Source organism: Abramis brama (genome assembly GCF_963993115.1).
Source record: "Abramis brama genome assembly, chromosome: 19".
NCBI lineage: Eukaryota > Metazoa > Chordata > Actinopteri > Cypriniformes > Leuciscidae > Abramis > Abramis brama.
In genome coordinates, this window is record NC_139981.1 from 31,067,959 (window position 1) to 31,086,715 (window position 18,757).

At 38.1% G+C, this 18,757-nt stretch overlaps 1 protein-coding gene across 1 annotated transcript in view; it reads left to right on the forward strand.

Annotated features, from left to right (window-relative positions):
• Window positions 1-7,381: 7,381 nt before the first annotated feature.
• pkdcca (protein kinase domain containing, cytoplasmic a) overlaps window positions 7,382-18,757 on the forward strand; it is a 32,074-nt gene continuing 20,698 nt past the window's right edge. Inside the window, exon 1 of the mRNA XM_084092833.1 lies at window positions 7,382-8,380. Within this exon, the coding sequence (XP_083948959.1) occupies window positions 7,685-8,380 (696 nt within the window). The 5' untranslated portion in view covers window positions 7,382-7,684. The remainder of the gene's footprint in view (window positions 8,381-18,757) is intronic.

Here is an 18,757-nt window from a genome sequence, read left to right on the forward strand (position 1 = left end):
ACTACAATAACTACATTTTAGTAGAGAGAAGCAGCACTTTTGTTTTCAGGATAGAAACTGCAGTTTATCATTATGTTTACGCAGCCGCACTTTGGTCCAACTCACACTACTGTTAAAAGTTTTGGGTCTGTTAGATTTTTTTATGTTTTTGAAAAAAGTCTCTTCTGCACTCCATTGCATTTATTTAATGAAAAATACTGTAAAACAGTAATATTGTGAAATAATATTAAAATTAAAAAATAGCTGTTTTCTATTGTAATATATTTTAAAACGTAATGTATCCCTGTGATCAAAGCTGAATTTTCAGCATCATTACTCCAGTCTTCAGTGTCACATGATCCTTCAGAAATCATTCTGATATGATGATTTTGAGGATTGTTTGATAAATAGAAAGTTCAAAAGAACAGCATTTATTTAAAATAGATTTTTTTTTTTTTTTACAATGTCAATTTTGGTCCATTTAATGCATCCTAGCTGAATAAAAGTATGTCATTCTTTCTTCTTACTTTGGCCCATGTTTATGCATTTAATATATACATTGTATCAGTTCATGCATTCCCTGGGAATCATGGCCTTGGCATTGTTAGCAACATGTTGTATTGTTTGAGTTATTCTGTCCACATTTGTTTATATCTTTGTGCTCATACAGTGTTTTTCATCTGTTTTTTTTTTTTTTACTGTATATGTTTTATTTCTCCCAAGAAATTTTAGAAGAAACTTCTCCAGAGCGACAAAAGAGCAATAAAGTTTTACTCTTGGTACAGTTTCAAAGAAGCTTCTCCAGCTCTGGAAAGCTCTCATCGGTAAGTCTGACAGTAGAGAATTCAGCTTTGAATTCCTTCCACACACAGATAGACAGAATGTGCTTTCCGCGTGGCCTCTGGAAATGCCTTCACAAATAGACATAACCCATGAGAAATCTCTGTCTCTCTTTCTTTTTGTTCTGTTTTTCACTCTTCTAACCTGCGTGGTGACCTACAGGTGTGCTCCCCGGGCCTCGGACTGACTCGATACCTTCAAATGGGACATCTGTGCGGTGACAACAATACTCCTGTTCCTCCTCCCGCACCCCCTCTCCGTCCTTCTCGTTCTCTGTGTGTTTCTGTCTGGGTGCTGAGAGGCCTCATTGTGAGCTGTTGCTCCCCAGGCGCTCATTCTGCTGCAGGCCGCCGGTCTCAGTCTTCCCCCCACCGATCAGGTTCCCCAGACCCCCCAGTCCCCTGAGCGTCCTGCCGTGGCGGTCACAGCCCAATAATCCTGCCATCTAAAGTGGCTACATGGCGGTCTGTCAGTGGCCAGGCCAGATGGCTGTGTGCAGGCTAAAACGGCCGAGCTCTTTTGTTGACCAGAGGGACTGATAGTGTTTCAGCAGGCCAGATGTTTGACAGTGAGCTGAATGCTTTCTGGAGATAGCACACTTTACATTTGACAGTTTTACTGTAGTTATTGGCTCCGAAAATGTATTTAACCACAATATCAAACAAAACATAACCATGAAATATGTAGATTAAGATTTTTTTTTTCTTTCATTTTGACATTTTTTATGACAAAAATCTGAAAACAAATCCTTTTTTTCTAATTCCCATTATTTCAAGTGTTGATTTTCATTATTCTCATTACTGTAATTTTGCTGTATTGCATTAAATACTGTAAAATATACTGTATTTTATTTAAATCAGCATATAGGCAATATGACGACTACTAATTTATCCATTAATATATATATATATATATATATATATATCTCATATATCTTATATATTCCCCTTCTTCCTCCTTTTTTAGAGGTAAAATCTGGAAAATCCAGCTAAAAAAATTGTACAAATGTGTTTTCGTTCATTTTAATCTTATAGGGGTTGATAAACTCTTAAAACTAAACATTTCATTTAGAAACGCTACCGCCGGATGACAAACTACAAAGGGCTTCATTATTCTCTAGTTTTTTGAAAACCATCCATGTGACGCCTTGGAGAACTCAGAATCTCATATACTGATCTGAAGAACCTGTCATTTTTTTCTAATCTCCAAAGAACGAATGAACTTGATGTGAACCTAATTAAACCCTGAAGAATTTTTATTTTTAAGACTGTGGCTCATTAAAGCTGTCAGGTGTAATAGATCACTAAAAAGGCTAGGAAGTATCTCCCATGTGCTTAGTAGCATGCAGTGTAGGTTTACTAAAGGTTTGCACACCAATGATTTTACTGAACTGTGATCAGTTTTCATGTACAGTACATGTTGCTTTGTTCTACTATTGTTGTTGTTTTTGCAATATCAGTAATAGTATTGCATTGTGTTTTACCCATGATTTTTATTTTGCCTTTCGGTGCAGGAAAAGAAAAAGAAAAAAAGCACAAGCCCCTCAGAGATGTGATCCCCATGATCCCAGAACGCGACTGCAAAACCTCACACACGGGCTGGTAGGATGATGCCGATTAACTGTAGGGTGGAGGGGAGCAGAGACGGAGCATCAGACAATTTTCTGCCTCGCTGCCCGAGTGAAGCAATACCTTGTGTTGATACACGGACCTGAGCTAACCTCTTTATTAGACAATCCTGATTGAAAACATCTGAATTCAGCCTTAAAGACACGCTTAGAGAGCTCTCTGCCGATGTTGAGATCGGACAAAATCCACTTAAACTGTTTTCCTGAAACATAACTGATAAAACATGCATTGATAAAAGACCTGGTGAAATGCGTATGTCACAAACCAATGTGGTTTAAATAGAAATATAATAGACTGACCGTGTTCATGGGTCACATGAAGGTCTGTCTCATTAAAACAATGTGAGGTGAGGTCATCAAGTGCTGCCATATATATGGACTGAAAGCATAAAAATATCATAATGCACACTTTTGCAGTTTCATAAATCTCATGATGGCTGGAAAATCACTCTGGTTCTGGTTAATGTTTGAATGCTGTCGGTTGATTCGCTTGCTGATCATCTCTGTAACTTTGATCAGGGTACCTGCTGAGTTTTAGAGCAAAAATATCTTCATTCAGAGTTGCAGAGATGTCTCAAGACGAACTTCAAACTGATAAGTCAGAGTCTAAGCTGTCACAGGGAGGAACACGCACTGTACAAAGATGGAAATTTGTTTGCACTAAATGTTTTCTTGCTCTTTTTCTCTCTTCATGTGTCTGCATCATGCAGTGACTGTGCTAACATTAGCAATAACACACTCCAAACAAAACAAATGTAAGCTACACCAGGCAAATTGACCCTGAGTCACTGTGGTTTCAGCAGCTATGAATCGTAAAATTTTTGGGTCTTCGCCGTTTTTTTAAGCCCTATGTGGAAAAATGAAAACTCTATGCATGACTGTTTTGTATAAACATAAATGAAAGTTCATGTTGAGGATTGAGGAAAGCCAGACACGCTCTCTGGATATTCACAAGACACACTTCAGATATTGCTGCTCAGCATATTTCATTATAAACTCAAGAATGAGCTCGACTCCGCATGTTTATTTATCTAAATGCAAATTCCTACTGAATGTCACAAAAATGCTAAACTGATATCTTGCTTCATTGATTAAAGGAAGTTTTATGCACGCAGCAAGTTGTTTTTCATTTGTTATTTATTTATTTATTTTTGCTAACAAATGTTGGTGAATCATGATAAATTGTAATTTACAAGGCTAATTGGTAACACTTTACAATAAGGTTCATTAGTTAACATTAGTTAATGTATTAACTAACCATGAGCAATACATTTGTTACTGTATTTGTTAATCTAACTAACGTTAACAAAAATCCAGCTGTTCATTGTTTGTTCATGTTAGTTCACAGTGCATTAACTTATGTCAACAAGATTTTAATAAAGTATTAGTAAATGTTGAAATTAACATTAAAAAAGATTAATAAATGCTGTATAAGTGCAGTTCCTTATTAGTTCATGCTAACTAATTTAATTAACTAATGTTAACTAATGAACCTTATTGTAAAGTGTTACCAGCTAATTTAGTGAAATTAACAATTTCATGTCAAGATCATTTTTCAAATGCACTACAAATGCTAATTATTTCTTACACGAAACGTAATGTTTGTGAGCTCTAAAAATAGAACAGAAAAAGAGGTAAAGTGTTAACAGCGATGATGTCAGACATTCTGATTGATGCTTGATTGACACATGTCTCTCTCACCGCATATATTTGCGGTCACACAGATGTTTCACACGTCCACATGGTTTACTAAAGGTGGCGTAAAACTGATGTCAAAGGAAACGTGAAAGCGAGGGCTCGGATAAACGCCCTAATAATCCACTCAATCACAAAAACGTCAGTCAAAGGGAAACGCTCCGTATAGCCTACCTACAGTCACTTGAATTTATACCCACGGTGAATTTATATGCAAACATGCCTTTAAAAACGCAGTGGGTTTTGGGAGCACAATGTCTGCTCCATTGTCTAGGGAAGAAACCCCCAGGGAAATGAACTTTCTTAAGTCGGATGAATGCGCCTCGCCCCGACCCGCTAATGCGCTCAAACGTCACTGCAACATCTACAACGTTGAGCAAAATACAGCTCACGTTACTTTAAATAATTATTTTTATTTTTTATTATTAGCCTATTCTGTTTGACAACAGTCTCACACACTAGTTTCATGGCAGCAAATCATCCGGTTGATTTGATTTGCGTCAAATAGCCTAATAGTTTATTATAAATAGGCCTACACATTTAGGCAACCAACACTTTTTTTCAACAAAAGCCATATCGCATTATAGAATGCATGTGCAACCAAATAGTGGCTATGTTCATTTCTACGTTCCAAAAACTTAGGAACGATTTATAGGACTTGACGCTTACTTTTTTCCTAAGGAGTGCTCTTAAGTTGAAAAATTTAGGAGCGCATTTAGAAACTTTTACTCATGGACGTTATTTTACAATTTACCAAATGACAATTTCAATTTCCCCCCTCAGTCCATATTCTTTTAAAAAAATAAAATAAAATAAAGATAATTAAAAAAATTTAAAAAAAAAAATTAAAGCTTGATATAAAAGAAGAAGAAATGTAAATGTTTTGGTGGGGGTGCTGATGACGCGACCGCCTCTCCTGATATTAATGAGCCATTATCATGCAGGCCGATAACATTGTGTCTCTCTCTGCTTGAGTCCAAGTGTCTTGCATACCATTCATTAGCAAAACTAACATTGTCTAAATAGGATTCTTTAAGCATGACAGTCATGCTGGACCTTTCTGTGAGACCTATGAGAGAGAGAAGTGTATTGGATCAACTAGACTTCAAATTAAACACCTCATTACTGATAGCTGCACTTATTCATTTAATGCATTACGTTTATTTTTCCCTGAATGCTACATATATTGAGCATATCTTATGTTGTCCATCACGTTGAATTTGAATATTTGTACAGAGAAGTCATTTTATGTTTACATTGCCAGAGTGTTTTTCATTATGACTATTTACATTATTATTATTATTTATAATAATATATATATTTGTATTATTATTAACGTCCATAAGATGGAGCTAAGTTTCTCTTTTTACGGTGTAGGCCTATATGCGCATAAATGACACTGAGTTGAGAGTTGTCAACATTGCCTTAATATGATTGTATTATTATTATTATGTTATTGTTGTTATATATGCAATGATAAAACATGTTATTTTGTGTTAACTTTATTGTGCAGTGTCAGACCCATGCTAAACTTTATTCCTGTTTTGTCAGGAATTTAACCCACGCATTTTCCTCCAGCGAAGTTTTTCACATTAAATTGAGACTAACATCACCTAATTACGTTTGCTTAATTAGTGCTATAAATAAAAGTGGACGCATGGCAACACTGAAGCGGCCCTGGAGCGGCCGGGCTCCTGCTGATCGGCTCGTATTGCTCCAGTTTACAGGTTGATTGTATTTGTTAATGAGTTGCTAACAGCATGGTAATGCGCGCGTGATGGATAGCTGTGCGTGTCGCTGGCATTCGGCCTGCGCTATTCCTGGTTCACGAGAGAGAGAGAAAACCATTGAATAATAATTTTACTGGCAATGCATCATGAAGACTGCTCTTAGTTTATGTTGAACTTTAAGTCTATACATATGAGGGTGTTGATTGATTTTGCCGTTTATTTACTCTCAGCCTACAAACACAACAGCCTGATGTTAGTGAGGAATTCCTTATCTCGCGCGAGTTTAACAAAGCTTACAAGTGCCATGTTTCCATCATTTCTCTCCCCCTTTGCCCGCCCGGGTCTGTTTTTCATTTAAACTTTTACTCCTCCGACCCCAGAGACATAATTATACACATTTTTCTTTCCGAAAGTCAGAGGGACTAGCAAACTGAGCAGAGTCTAATGCGCTGAAAAAACACAATTAAATGCTTGCTTAAAACATTTGGTAAACACATAGACATGCAACTAACTGTATCGTGTGGGTGTTTAGCCAGAAACACAGAGGAACACTTCAAGATGTTTAAATTGTAAACCATTAAATATATTACACAAAAGGATGTTCTTAGTGAAAAACTAAAGGCCTATATTAAGACACTAGCTAATATTAATATTAATAAATATATATGCTGCTGTCAAATCGATTAATCGCAACTAATATAAAAGTTTGGTAACACTTTATTTTACAGTGTCCTTGTTACTCACATATGTTACATGTACATACCATAGTAATAAGAGTAAATTATGCATAATTACATGCAATTAACCCTAAACCAAAACCTAATCCTACCCTAACCCTAGTAAGTGCATGTAGTTCATTATTATTACTCAGTACTTAAATATATAATTACACTGTAACAATGACACCTTAAAATAAAGTGTAACCAAAGGTTTGTGTATGTGAGTGTGTGTGCGTCAAAATTCCACAGTCAAGAGGAAAACCAAAAATATGAAATTTCTGTCATTATTTACCCTCCTGTCTTCCAAACTTGTGCAACTTTCTTCAGTGTACGAGAAGATAATTTTTGAATAATGTGTCTGTCACTCTTTTTCATGTAATGCCAATGAATGGGGACTGGAAATTCAAGATCATCATAAAATAACCCATATAATGGCTTACAAAAGCAGTCAATAAAACGCATAAGCTTTAATGTCTTAATTATCGGTCTGCTTCTCACATAAAGCTATAATACGGCTTCAAAAGACTTAAAAATAGCCGAACACATGTTGTTTGCGTTCCGTTTTGAGGCTTGATATCAAGTCACCATTCATTGTGTAGGCTATGCATGCAGACATTCTTCAAACGACCTTTTGCATTCCACAAAAGAACGAACGTCATACAGGTTTGGAGCGACTTGAGGGTGAGCAAATGACGACAGAATTTTTATTTTGAGGGGAACTATTCCTTTAAGTGTGAACCTTCGCTTTTCCACCGCAGCGAGCCGAGTGAACTGCCAGTCAAAGTGACGTCAGTCTCGTCGGAGTCGCGCTGGGGCGAAGTGCTGGTGCGCGCTCGGAGACCCCCGTTAACTGCGCGCACACGCAGTGTCACCATGAGCAGCAGTATATGGGGTGGATCTTAAATCATAACTGCAAGATGAACATACGGCACATCTTTCTGAGCGCAGCATCATAGCCTTCCCTCGCGATCCTGAAGCCTTCACGCTGCACGAGACACTCCGGCTCGGCCACACTGCCTGCTGCTGCCCGGCGGGTAGGCGGAGGCTGGAAGGGGGAACACATCTATTTTCTGCTAATAATAATAAGCAACAAAATGAAGCGGAGAAAGATGGTGGTAGCGGCGGGCTTCTGCCTCTCGTTCCTCATGGGCACGCTGATGAATTTATTGTTCATTCCGGGATTCGAGCACCACGGCGAGCGCGTGCATCGCCACCACCAGCACGAGAAACGGCAGCAGCCGCAGCCCGACGCGGACTCTCCTGCCCGGCTTCAAATCGAGGACCTGACACCCTCCGTCGGGCGACTCCCGGAGCTCCAGCGGCAAATACGCGAGCGATTAGATGAGGTTCTGCGGTACCGCCAGAGACGCGCGCACTGGGTCGGCACCGGAGCGCTCGAGCGCAGGCGGCTCATGGACCTGGAGCAACGCGGAGAGTGGGAATCATACAAAGGAATCGAGAAAAACAATCATTACGATCAGTCTCGAGCTGTATCCATAGCAACAAAATCACACCGGGAGTTTACGCGCGAGTCGGTGCTCGGCTGCGGCAGTATTGATAACGTTACCAACGTCCAGTATCTGGGCTCGGGATACACGAAGGCGGTGTACAAGGCGGCTCTGAACAGCAGCTTCTCCGTCGCGTTGAAATCCGTCGATTTCGGGGGTCATGATATGGAGAATTGTGTGAAGAAATACGCGTCGTCGACAGACTGTTACAAACTCGCATCCTTCAAAATTGTCAAGGAAATGACGCTGATGGAGAGATTGCAGCACCCTAATATTCTCAAGGTAATGCTGATTCTATTTTAAACAAAGCAAATAGACGAACTGAGCTAAACTCAAAATTAAATTCACATGTTGCAGCGCAACTTTTGATTCAACTGTTTCTTTTTATTCAACTTGTCACAATATGTTCTACCCAATTTTATGAGTTTTTAAATTATAAACTGTTTTAATCGATGGATTTTGCAGTGGTTGGACTGGTTGCTAAAAACACATTTTTATTTATTTATTTTTTACCATTTAAACTTTAGCTGATTTATTTTTATCCACTTCATATTAGCTACACGGTGTCTGTAGAAACACTAAACCCATAACTAGAAAGGTTTAGAAAAATATTTATCTTGCCTATATCCCTTTCTGAAATACAGAAAAAAAGTTACATTCAAAACAGGCCTATTTACGTAATAAAATATGTAATAATTTACATTCATAACATAAATATACCACTTTATAGGTTTAAGAAAGCAAGTATATTTTTAGCCTATGATTTTTTTTTTTTTTTTTTCTCACTCAAAGCCTGGTTAACTTCTGGGCTTCATGGCTGGACTGCAGGAAGACAGAAGATAAACGAGGGCTGTTAATTTCAGAGTCTCGTTCTCTTATGTTTACAAGAGCTGATTACGACTTCAACAACTAGACAAGCTCGTGTCAAATGAACGACACAACAGAGCCGCTTCTGATCGCCTTAAACCGGGAACCCGAAACACGCAGACAATGAGCCAATGCCCATTTTCAGTCATTGTTGATTGGGTGATAGTGTAATTACTAAGACACACACCGCGGGCTTGTGTTGATTTTGATACTCCACGCGTAAACATTCACACTTGGTTTCTCACACAGTTATTAAACACGCGGGTTTGCATTAGAAAGACCTTTATGATGGACACTAATCGTTTTTCGTCTTTTGCTTTAAAATTTCTTTAACGAGCCCATTAATTACCAAACTTACAATACTGGAGTGCTCATGTTACACATCTTATACTTCAACAATTAATAACTATGTAACTAACTAACTAATGATAACAGCAAGCATTAATAAACAGTTCAACCTAATTCCTAATGTTGTTTATTAATGTTACCCATGTAAACACACGCTACTATTAATTTTAATCCACAGCAAAAATCAAAGTCAGAAATTACTGATGAAGAAATTTGAGTTAATGTAACACTTTATTTTACAGTGTCCTTGTTACACATTACAACCCTAACCCTAAACCAAACCTAATCCTAATCCTAATCCTAACCCTATAATAAGTACATGTAGCTACTTAATATTACTCAGTACTTAAATGCATTGTTACAATGTAACAAGCACACCTTAAAAGAAAGTGTATCCGAATTTAATTCTGCATATTATGTCTATTATCCCAGATAGTTAGATTTTTTTTTTTATAAGATTGATAGGCTATGTACAGTGGAACAGATTCCCCACAGTTGAATATGGTCATGGAGAGATGGTTTATGTCATTTCATAAGCAGTAAGCGTTGTGGTGTTATTGAAGGCTTTATCAGAAGCTGTATGTAGATTGGGGCCGCCGGCCTGATTTCATTCTGTGCGCTCACAGCAGGGGACCAACGGTGCAGGACCCCAGTTTATCAACTCACACAAAAGACACAGTCATCCTTATTATATCGCAAACACATTATGATCACAGACAGCTGCCATATAAATTCTGAATTTTTAAATATCTAAAAATGAACAACTTTAAACATTAAACATTTGAGAATGAATTGACAAAGCAGACTGTAATCTGATTTTGAAAAGATAGCTCAACATTGTTCAAAAAATATATATTTGTGACAGTCCGAGCTGTTGCATTTTTAAAATCATAAAAATATTGTGCAATGCATTAAGGAATAACATAATATTTTTGTGTGAAACCAAATTAAATGTGGCCACAGCTTGGTCTTCTTATTTTTATTGTATCTTTTAAAATTTAGAATTAAGCACACTATATGAATATGGAAACTATTTATTATTTCAATTTATTTAGAAAGGCATATTGAAGCTTATTTTCTTTATTTCTAATATTATTATTATTTTTTACAGCTATTCTCTTATATATCGAAGAAAGAAATTATCTTAATTTAAAAACATATACACATATAAACCTTTAAGAAATTTGATTTTGGTATACAGTAAATGTGAAGTATTCTCTAATGTAAATTATCTTATTTATTCATGATCTATTTATTTGCCCATCTATTTTAAATTAGCTTTGTTAAGCTTGACATAATAACACCTGATTTAGTCATTCATAACATTGACATCAAATAGCCAGTTGACCAGTTTTAAATGCTTTGTGGTTGCACTTTATTTTACAGTACTTGTACTTACAGTGCACTTACCTAGGAAAGTAGTGGTAATATAAGGTAACTGGTTAAGGTTAGGTTTAGGGGTAGGTTCAGGGTTAGTACCTAGTTATTACCCAGTTATTACTATAATAAGTACATAGTATGCACATGGTGAACAGGACTGTACAATAAAGTGCTTCCTACTTTGTTGTAGTTGTTAAAAAAAGCACACACACATATATATATTTTTTTTCTTTTTTTTTCTCCATTACATTTCAAGTCTTTTACAAATATCAAAATGTGTAAAAGTTGAGTTGAATATGGGCGTCAGCTCGTTCTGTAGTGCCACGTCTCACTCTCTGCCAAGAGCTTCAGAGCCGGCGCTTGGCTGTGATCAGGCCCTAGTTCTTACAACGTTCATAAATCAGCAAAACGACATAAATAATACCTCTCTCTATAAACCTATAATGATGGAACACATACACAGATATTCCTCACATGTAAGTATTAATAAATAACCCGTGTAGTCGACATCTTCCTCGGTTCTTCGCCCTCGCACCTAACCAATCAGGCCCAGAAGTGTTGCTTTTCATTTGCTTTGGCAGCCGCCACATCAGACAGAAATGAATGTCTGTTATTTTCTAAGTCGCGAGGTCAAAGGTGAGAAGATATGATCAGGATGATTATCAGCAGGTCGGGTTCAGCCAGAGGGCAGAAGAAAGATCTGCACAGGTCTGAAGGAGCGAGGTCACACTCCGCTCGGCTTTCCAGTCTTTAGCATGTCTGTCAAGCAGATCCCGTCTTCCTCTTACAAGCGAGGGCAACACCTGCTATATAAACAGTCATGATTGGTGGCGGTGGTGCTGGATCTGTGTGGACAGGGAGAGTGGGCTTATTCATGTACATGTCAGGAAGGGCATTTGCCATGTCAGCACTGACACCAGAGACACCAGAGAGAGAGATGCAAACTAGCTCCGAGTTTGGCCTGAACCCAGAGAAATCCCGCGGGGTGTGATGGGACTAGTTGGGACTAAAAGTGAGGAGATGGGGTGGTGGAGGGATGCTGATAGACTGTCATGGAACAGACGTAGGGATTTACAGGATTTACTAAAGACACGCAGTGGAAAATTAGTGCTGAAAAGGCGTGGACAGGGTTATTTTTGCGGCTGATCTTATTTCATTTGAATTTGTAGGAGTTTCCCTTTCAGATGCAAAATTTATAATAATGCAAGCTGATTTACTAAGGTTTGCGCTAGTCAGTTTACTGGTATTTGCACCATTATTTACTGCCCAAAAAAAGCATGTGTTAAACCAGACGCTAGTCTGCGCTGCTCTTGGTAGATTGTGTTGGTCATTATGGAAATGATCCGCTGTGTCTGTGTTCTTTAATGTGTGTGTCGTCAGTAGATCATGTGTGCTGAACTTTGTGTCATCATGATCATGCACTTTACACTCACATCTGCGCTTTTATGGGATTGCGCTCTCATGTTAATTTAGCTCTGTTTAGTAAATTTTTACTTCCACATTTATTTGATTTAATATTTCACAATTCTGAGAAAGAGAAAAATCACAACTGCAAGATATAAACTCTTTATATCCCACAATTTCTCAGAATTGTGAGAGATAAACTCGCAATTGCAAAAGAAAAGTCAGAATTGTGAGATTAAAAAGTCGCAATTACATATTCCATGTTATAAATTAAAGTGCCACTATTATGCCATTTTAAAGGTTCCTTATTTTGTTTTTAAAGTCTCCTACAGTAGATTTAGATGCATCAAAAGTCATAAAACACAAATTTTTTCATAAAATACTGAAGAAGATTCAGTCTCTCTAAACCCCGCCTTTCTGAGAGCCTGCTCTGCTCTGATTGGTCAGACGGCCCAGTCTGTTGTGATTGGTCGACTGCTTACAGTCCATGTCAGAAACCAAATGCCCATTATCATATCTGAATTTCAGCTCTTCCTCAGCACTTGACACACAGTGATACGAACAGTAATGATAGCGTTGTTTTTTTTTCCGTATCAATTGCGTGAGTCCTCATTCTTTTGAAGTGCAGCAAAGTGGATTCCCAGCACTGAAAACACGTCGACAACACAAACCAAACTCTTCCAGTCTCAGCTACAACTATAGTGTATGAGGGTCAAAGTAGATGTTGTTCACGGGCAGCCAATGTATGAACACCATAGACTGACATTATGCAAATTTGTTACATTGTTACATAGGTTTGTAACAGGAAGTGAGACTGGAATTACTGACGACTCGTTTCGGCAGTTCAGAATCGATTCTTTCTTTTATTTGTCGTGCACTTTGATCTTTAAAATTTGCAGACCTTTTGCATTCACAAAGAGCAATTTTACACACTGCATGAAAGGTAATATTTGACAAAAGAATAATAGTGGCACTTTAAAGGACTAGTTTGCAAAAAATAGCGCAGAAACTGGACAAGGATGAAACTTTTAGTGTGAATGTGTCAAGCAGCTGTGTTTATGTACGCTATCAAAAGAAGTATATTTTGAAAGGCTATGTGTTCGGCTGTACGCATATATACTGTGTTCACATTAAAACTGAAGAATACTTCAGTATAGCTCCAAACAGCCCATATAAATTGTCCTTATTGGCTATAAGTTATCTGAAGTCATACTCTTACGAGGAAGATTATCAGTACAATGAATAATGGTTTTTGTGTGTTACTTTTACAAAGCTATCATATGACTTCAGATGAATTGGAATGAAGAACACGAGCCATATGGACTAATTTTAAGGTGCTTTTTTTGTCCTCTCTGGAGCTTGACAGTAAAATTCAACATCCACTTTCCTTTCGTGGTAAAGGGCACCTCCGACATTCTGTCTAACGTTTCATTTTGTGTTTCATGGATGAACAAGTAGTACTACAGATTTGGAACAACATGAGAGAGAACAAACGATGCCAAAATGTTTTTTTTGTTTTTTAAACATTTTATGCGTGAACAATTCCTTTAAGTTCTTCCGAGTGTTTGTATATGGAAAGGCATTTCAAATGGTGTGTCGGGCAATCTGCAGAACAGCTTGGGGGCCTGATTAGGGGGTCTTGCACTGGGATTATGTTTACATTAGCATGTCATTCTGTTAACTCTTCAGATTCTTAGTCAAGTCCCAAAATACACACACACACACACACGCACACACACACACACACACACACACACACACACACACACTGCAGGGTAATCAGTAACCTGCTAATGTGAGCATGTAACATGTGAATGTGAAAGCTGGGTGTCCTAAACACAGAGGCCCCCAGGGTCATTTTTAAGATGGGAGTGAGACGGAGAGTTTTAGTGCTAGACGCAATTAAACACGGGTTAATACTTTAACCTCTCAGTTTGTCAGGAAGGAGAAGGCGACTGTGCTCCAGTCGACAGCAGGGTCACAGCAATTGTATATCTACGTTTAAAGGGATCCTATTAGGCTTTTTGTTCATCTTTTTTTAGTGTGTAATGTTGCTGTATGATCATGAAAAGCTCCGCAAAGTTACAAAGTCAAAGAGTTATTCTCTGTGAGTGTCACTGTTTCTGAACTCCTTGAAACGCCTCCATTAGTCTTGAGTTTTCTTCCAGGAACAAACACGTCACAGTATTCCTCATTTAAATAATTCCCACCCAAGGCATATGCTAAATAAAGGGGCGGGGCCTGGTTGAGTTAGTTAGTAGTGTGTTGAAACTGGCAGTTATGGTAAGGGGCGGGACATTTCCCAAACACGCTCGAAGTCGACCAATCACAACACACTGCTCCAGCCGACCAATCAGAGCACGTTGAGCTTTTCAGAAGGAGGGGCTTCATAGAGACAGGAACTAAACTAAACTAAAAGCGAAGAGAGTAATAATGTAAAATATGTGTTTTTTTTAACACATATACTAGTAGACCCCACAACAAAATCAAGACTTTGATAAAGTACATAATAGGTCCTCTTTATAGTGTATAGTTGAAAACTTTGCCATTATTTACTCACTCTCATGTCGTTCCAAATCTGTATGCTGTCATTTTTCCATGGAATACATTGATTTTGTGATAGTTTTGGGGGGAACAGAAGAGATAAATGTCACAAATGAGATTTAAACTTTTTCTTTTTTTGGAGCAAAATGATTGGATGGATATGTTTATCCCATTGTGTGTTTAAGGAGTTAGTGTCGGTGGAACAGGTTGGGAGTGCTGTGTTAATGACTGTGCTGAGAAAGGAGGATTGTGGGAGGAAAGGAGTCGAGGATGAGGATGAATTCCTCTGGAAGAGCTCAGAAACGCTCTGTCCTCCTCATTCTACATGGCCTCGCTCTCTGTTTATTTTACTGGGCAGGAACAGGTTGATGAGGAAACCAACTTGTCTCTTCCCATCGTGTGATCGCTTCACTAAAAAGATCCATGTGATTTTCAGAGCGCAGATTCACAGATTCGGAAAATAAATACAATGTGTAAACAGTTCAAGCTGAATAAATTTCATTGCACTTCTGTCATTGTGTTAGTTTATTGGAATTTAGATTAGAGGTGTTAGTCATTTGGACCTTGAAAGATCCCAAACTCATCAGCATTAACAACTGCTGAATCACGTCAAACACCAGGCACTGAACCAGGCATTTGAGGGAGAACTTCTGAAGCCTTTGAAAACTCTGGCAGTAAGATTTAACAATTTCACATTTTTCTGTTCAGACCTTAATAAGTCTCAAATCTGTTTAATGTTCACTGATCAATTTTAGAGGCAAGGGAAAATGACTCAGAACTTTTTCCAGCGGCGTTACTTCAGAAACTTTGATTAAAACAATGTGGTAAAAGTCATTCCCTGAACCGTTTATTCACTTTAGCTTTCCCTCTCAGAAACCCTCCACACACACACACACACACACACAGGTTTGAACCTGATCCCAGCTCTAACTCAGCACGCGGGCCGTACGCTCAGTGTCAAGCCCCTGTTACTGAGCGGCTCTTGTTCCCGTGGACAGTCCTGTCCTCACTGACCGTAGACGTTGGCTTCCACTGCCCACCACTATTTCATCTCTGGGCAAACATGGCCGTCTCCGTGGCCATTTTGATTTGCTGCCAGGGTGTCCTCATGAAACGATCGCGGTAGGGTTGCGAGTGAACCCGTGTTCGTTTGTTAATGGCACCTAACCTAACAAAAAGGCCTTTGAGAATATGCATATCTGCACACGTGGCACCAGTGAGGAGAAGAGCTGACAAAGATGCTAGTTAGTGTGGAATGAAAATTCACCCTATTTATTTTCTAAATACATGTTATTGATTTTAATGTGGATATACTGTTGCATATGTTTTATCCCCTTACAGCCCACTGCAAGCTCTACATTCTTCCTTATTCAATAATCAGTTTCACTCGGATGTACATCACTATACAGAGCAAAAGATCTGTTGATTGATACTTTTGTTTCATTGCGTCTTTTTAGCATTTTAAGGGGCCATTCACTTATTTTTGCATTCCACAGCTTTTCCATTGTTGTTCTGTCTAAACATGTGCCAGACAGACGTGTACACTTTAGTTTAGGGTCCAATTTTCACTATTAACTAGTTGCTTATAAGCATGCATATTACTAGGATATTGATTGTTTATTAGTATTTATAAAGCACATATTTAATGCCTTATTCTGCATGACCATATTCTTCATCCTTTAATCCTACCCAATACCTAAACTTAACAACTACCTTAGTAACTATTAATAAGCAATAATTAGAGGTTTTTTTGAGGCAAAGGTCATTAATAGTTAGTTAATAGTGAGAGTTGGAAACTAAAGTGTGACCCAAATTTCGTATTTTCCTTTGCCGGTTTTCATGCTTTTGAGTGTAAGACAAAACAAATTTTTAGAAACAAAATGCCTTTTTTAATTTCTGAATTACACTTTTTTGCATTTAATTGTGGAAATTTTTCATTTTAGACTATGTTAGATTAGAACAGAAATATATTTATAAAACAGATTCTAATTGTATGCTATTGTAAAATGTTCATAAATGTACACCTGTAACTGCACAATCTGTAAAAATAATCAGAACTCAATTTCTACATTTAAATAGCCTAGAGTTAATGACCACTCAGTTGTCTATTCTGTTGTGGTACTGTTGCTGTTGTGTTGTGGTTATTGTACAGTCATAGTATCAGATGGTAATATGATATACCATAGTACTGAATGATTACTTCAAAGCCATGGTACGTTTTCATGAGAAAATAAAGTGGAGAACTAGACCATGAAAGATCTAGCTAATTTCTGTTGGCCACTTTACTTCACCCCTCCTATAATGATTCCGCTTACTCACTCTTTCCTGAAAATTAAGTAAAATCTTCCTAGGGATTTTTTTTGTACAGCCTAAACTGACTGCAAAACAGACAAATAAATACTAACTTCACCGAGCTCTTTTATATTTCTTACATGCACAGGAATGAAACCGCTCTGGAATTCATTCCGTTCTCGAGAGTAAACTCCGTGCAACGGGACGTAAACTTTCAGACCAAAAACTAGTTGAAATGAGAAAAATATTTCTGGAGCTCTTGGTGACTTTAGCATCTGGTGCATAGCAGCTCTGGACAGATACAAAGTCTTCGTAGTAAATGAGCCGGACGGGCAAGTTGACCCTTGAGCTCGTGTCAGGCGAAACGGCACCGTGTGGCTAGACGGACCACAGCGCTCCTCCATCTGCAGCTCTGCTTTATTCCCAGCCGGCAGCCGTAGAGTCTGAGCACAAACGCTCACATTCGAGATGAATCATGCTGATAATAGTCATTAGAGTGTGTTTAATCTCAGATAGGGCTCGCTCTACAAGCCTGTCTGCACACAGATCTTAGATCAGATTGGTCCTGTTCCTGCTTCATATCACAGGCTGAACTTGTTCAAGATCCTCCCTCAGGGACAGTTAGAAAGATCCAGAGTTGTTGTCCTAAATTTGACATTTGAGATATCAAAGGTATCTCGGGACCTGTCAGACTTCACATCGCTGATTTATGCGTTCTACACTACAGGCCAAAACTGATCGGGAATTTAAGAATCACCATTTAAATCAGCTGCCAAGACTAAATGGTTAAAGAGCTTCTAATGGTTATTTTCCCGTGGTAAAGTGATCAGTTTTTGCCACCAATGGACATCTATAGCTTTTCACATTTATGAAATGTCCCATAGAGATTTATGCCCACATTAATAAAAAAAAATTTGGTAACACTTTACTTCATATATAATGTATTTTTAATGCATTCATTAAGGCTTGTAATGCATCTTATAATGCATTGTATGGTTTTAGGAATAATTGTAACTGCAGTTATAATACAATATTATACTTATCTATTCATTGAACACAACTTTAGAAAGTATAAAGCATTAAAACACGACAAACAACCAATTTCAGATGTAACAAGGAGTCTGCAAATATCAGAATGCATTATAACTTACATTAGGAACACCTGGGTACACACCAAAAGATAATCAGGCTGATTTTGGGCCGATTTCCCCCCTTCCGACAATCCTAGCTATGTCCCGATTATCTTGATGGTTCAACAGATTATCTTATCAGATTTTCCCTTGGTGTGAGGTGTGTTAAGAGTGTCCGCACCTGCTCGGAAGAACGTCGGAGCCGCCCCGATCGCGAATCGTAAATATTCAACATATTTACGATCAGAAATCCTGATGTGTGGGGGGAACCCCGAGGACAAACGCGCGCACGTTCTGGAGATTATCACGTGAAACAAAACAATATCCAATCAGAAAGCGAGATGATGGAAGACACGGTCATTCTCACACACACACACACACTTGCAGAAAGCCAGAGTGTTAAGGGTTCAGTGAGGTTCTATAGAGGGATTAAATAACTTTTTCTAAAGAGACAATAAATCCAATAAAGAATAAATAAAGACAATAAAGAATGAATATATTTCTGTATAAAAGGTTATATATAATGGTGGGTTCAATGTTTTTTTTCACGTGAATTTTCTGTGAAAATCATTCCAAACACTATCATCGCAATTTCTTCCTGCATATCATCCGCCATGCTTATTCTGAAGTCTCGCGAGATTTTGCGAGATTTCCTGTGTTCACAGTCGAGACTCTGGTTGAAAATCTGTTAGTG